The sequence below is a fragment of the Leptodactylus fuscus genome, chromosome 6 (genome assembly GCF_031893055.1).
Source record: "Leptodactylus fuscus isolate aLepFus1 chromosome 6, aLepFus1.hap2, whole genome shotgun sequence".
In the NCBI taxonomy this organism is placed as follows: domain Eukaryota; kingdom Metazoa; phylum Chordata; class Amphibia; order Anura; family Leptodactylidae; genus Leptodactylus; species Leptodactylus fuscus.
In genome coordinates, this window is record NC_134270.1 from 53,081,803 (window position 1) to 53,085,486 (window position 3,684).

Genomic DNA, 3,684 nt, shown 5'->3' on the forward strand with positions numbered 1-3,684 from the left:
TATCTATCTATCTATCATCTTTCTATTATCTATCTATCTATCTATCTATCTATCTATCATCTTTCTATTATCTATCTATCTATCTATCTATCTATCTATCTATCTAATAAGTTTGTGATGTCAAGGTTGAGAGGAATGCTATTACAATGAAACATTTGCATAGAACACAAAAAGAAGGGATTGCAGTATTTTTAAGGGGGAATGAAACGGGAAATATTCGAGTCACATAAAACTATGCATACTGCAGAGGTGTGTAATACTCCCCCTGAAGACAGCATAATACACTATATATATAGTAGTCTGTCTAAGAAATTCTTCCATAATTAATGTAATGATTTTTAAGTAAATTGATAACATTCCTTTTGTAATTTCTTGTTAGATTATACATATTTTTTTATCGTAGCAAATGTTAAATAATAAATTCTTGGTACTTTGCTATGGAACCTGTCAGTGCTATTAAATGAAATAATAATTATAAGATAAATAGTATTAATAATAACAATAAAGATAACCACAGCCTTACTTTATTCTTTAACTAAGTTATAAATCATATTTTTATTTTAATCCTTCAAGGTATTTTTTTTTCACTTTTACAAATTTAGAGGATTATTTCTTCTTTTTAATATATTTTTTTACTTGCTCTCATGTTCTGTTCTATTATTAATAATTATGGGATGATTCTGTTCCTAATGTTTATGGTATCAATATCAGTGTATAGTACAGCCCGGCAGATGTACTAAAACGTTTTTTATGGTGTGTTCCTTTCCCTCACTTTCATGTCTGTCTACACAATACCAGCTCCAGATGCTATTCTGCACTATCACAGTTTACTGTGACACACGTCCATTGTCCCTGCTGCTGTGTGATTGGTGTCTGAGTGTGGGAACCTCTTGTCAGTCTGTTCTCCACACATTGTTCTGGTAGGAGAGGGGTATATAAAGGGGTGGCTGCTCCCAAGTAGTCAGACAGCTACTGCCTCATACAGCACAAGTCTACAGACCCCCTGACACTGCACCATGGCTCCATGCAGTATGAGAACATCAGATCATCAGGCAGCTGGTGGGCTCAGAAAGGTAAGAGAACCCCACTAGTGTTTAATACTCCTAGTATTATATACACAACTCCTGTATTATTATATGCACTATTAATACTAATAATGATACAATGTAATATTAATCAGTAATAATAGTCATCACTGTCAGTCATTGTATGTAGCGCCCACAGTGACCTCACACACTGACAGGATAGTTGTCCTTATACTGACATGTCCTCACCACCTCCTATGTCTTGTTGTGCAGCTGAGGAAGCCGGTGATAGAGAAGATGAGGAGAGATCGGATTAACAGCAGCATTGAGCAGCTGCGGATCTTACTGGAGAAGGAGTTTCACAGACATCAGCTCCCCTCCAAACCTGAGAAAGCCGATATCCTGGAGATGACCGTCACCTTCCTGCAGCGCCACATGATGGAGAGAAGTAAGTGTCTTGTCCCAGCTCCTCACACCCCTCATATGTATCTTACTGACAGCAGATTGCAGCAGGTGATGGACGCTGTCACTGACATGTATGTCTTTCCTCTTCTAGATGTCACAGCCTCCAGCCAGGCCCAGAGAGAAGGCTACTCCACCTGTGTCCAGGACTCCATCATGTTTCTACCAGCTTACAAGACAGAGGACGACAGGTCTATAAGACACTTTACTGAACACAATGAGATGTCCACAATGATGACCTGTAATGAAGCAAGTCCTTTTACTGGGAACAGGAGCAAATCCATTTGGAGACCCTGGTGAAGAACAACCATGACAGTGGCTACATCATGGACTGGTCTAAGATGGGCATTTTCTTTTGGACTTGTTTATGAATGAACTTATGTTGAACGATGGTGATGATAAGACGTCCACTCTGCTAGCAACGGGGTAACTGTTAGAAACCAGGTCTTTCTCATAGAAAGCTATGTTTTTCCTTTGCTTTGGGAAGTTATAGTGAAGTTTCTACATCAGGAACCAAATGTTAACTGATTTTGAGTTGCATAGATTGTATGTATTTTCACATATGCCTATTTATATGGAGCCACATAGTGCGCCCCTCCGAAATTGTCCTATTAATTGAATGCCCTGCTGTATTGTATACTCAGGTCATCCCGCATACATGATAAATTGGGGGTTATGTCTATATATATATATATATATATATATATATATATATATATATATATATATATTCCGCCCTTATGGACTCTAATAGTATGTTCCTATTCTTCTGTGAAGATGGTTTAGCATTGGAGATGCTATCGTAGGGTTAACCCTTATAATGTGCATGCCTTAGGTTGACCATGTTTTGGTCTTTCTATTGACTTTTTTTGTAATTTCTGTGAAATTTATCTAGCCTCATGCAGATCGTATGACTTAATGTAATTCAATGAGTGTGTGATATTGCATTATATTGTATGCAGATGATTGGATAGATTATATCCAATGCAAAATAATAAATTTCTATTATATCACAAAAGTGAATTCTTTCCTTAATAGCATAATAATAATGATAAAAATAAAAGTTATGTTATGTTGCCACTATATATGGGCTACATAGAATGGGGGGCCCAATGGTCTCTCTGCCACATTAATATGTATAAATGGAAGGTAGGGAGCACTCAGATTACAGCCTTAATATACATTAAGTGTGAAACTGTTGCAATATGAATACCAAATTATGTTCCCTTAGAGGGATCTTCTAGAAACAGGATATTGAAGGCCTATCTATATCAGATCAGTGGAAGTCTGACTCAGCACCCCTGCTAATACAGTCTGTCTATCTGCATGCCTATACTCTACTTAGTAGTGGAGGTGCAGGGTATTATTACAGCTTCCCATTCACCTATGATAGCTCATGCCAAGGATTGGTTCACACTAGTGCTTGTATTCCGTCCGTTAGGAGTCCGCAGGGACACCCCCGGACGGAATACAATCACAATTGCAAGCGATATGGTTTCAAAGCACACAGACCCCATAGACTATAATGGGTTCTGGGTTTGTGCGGGCAGTGCGCGGCAAGCACACGGAGCCCATTATAGTCTATGGGGTCCATGTGCTTTGAAACCACATTGCTTGCAATTGCGATTGTATTCCGTCCGGGGGTGTCCATGCGGACTCCTTCCGAACGGAATTCAAGCACTAGTGTGAACCAACCCTAAGAGAGACAGTCCGACACACAGAAATAAGTAGTTATGGACATTAAGTCCAATTTATTGATACAATCCAGAGCAATGTTTGGTCAGAAGTAATGGACCTTAATCCAATATATCAGACTGCATAGTGAAGAGACGAGGTAAAGGAGAAGTGGCAGCCAATTCTAAGACAGGACAGCTTGTACTGGGAGAGAATAACATATTGTCCTCTTCTAGGGCTGCTGCTGCTCTTCATCTTGTAATCTGATATATGATATGATTAGGTCCATAAATTCAGACCTCACGTGCACAACAACTTATTTCTGAGTTCTGGACTCTCTCTTTTAGTATTAAGGTGTGAAATCCTGCCCTCTCACCGAAACAAAGGAAATTCCTTTACACAACTCATGCTAAGAGACCTTTATTACAGCCAGAGGGGCCATATATACTGTAGATACAATCCTAGCTACACCTCTGGGCTGCTTAGGCTAGGTTCACATTTGCACCCGTTCTCATTCGTATCC

At 39.0% G+C, this 3,684-nt stretch overlaps 1 protein-coding gene across 2 annotated transcripts; it reads left to right on the top strand.

Moving 5' to 3' along the window:
- Positions 1-968: 968 nt before the first annotated feature.
- LOC142209521 (transcription factor HES-5-like) lies at positions 969-1,835 on the top strand. 2 transcript variants are annotated; one of them, XM_075278523.1, is made up of 3 exons: positions 969-1,073; positions 1,299-1,473; positions 1,582-1,835. In XM_075278523.1, the coding sequence occupies exons 1-3, from the start codon at positions 1,017-1,019 to the stop codon at positions 1,785-1,787; spliced, it is 438 nt and encodes a 145-aa protein (XP_075134624.1). In that variant the 5' UTR covers positions 969-1,016; the 3' UTR covers positions 1,788-1,835. The 2 variants fall into 2 exon arrangements, with proteins under 2 accessions (XP_075134624.1, XP_075134623.1); XM_075278522.1 differs by having other exon boundaries at positions 1,299-1,835.
- The last annotated feature ends 1,849 nt before the right edge of the window (positions 1,836-3,684 follow it).

Bases quoted from the DNA above. Each gene is read 5' to 3' on its own strand.
- LOC142209521 (XM_075278522.1), top strand. From the start codon at position 1,017: ATGGCTCCATGCAGTATGAGAACATCAGATCATCAGGCAGCTGGTGGG. The intron at 1,074-1,298 runs GTAAGAGAACCC...CTTGTTGTGCAG, and splicing joins CAGCTGGTGGGCTCAGAAAG to CTGAGGAAGCCGGTGATAGA.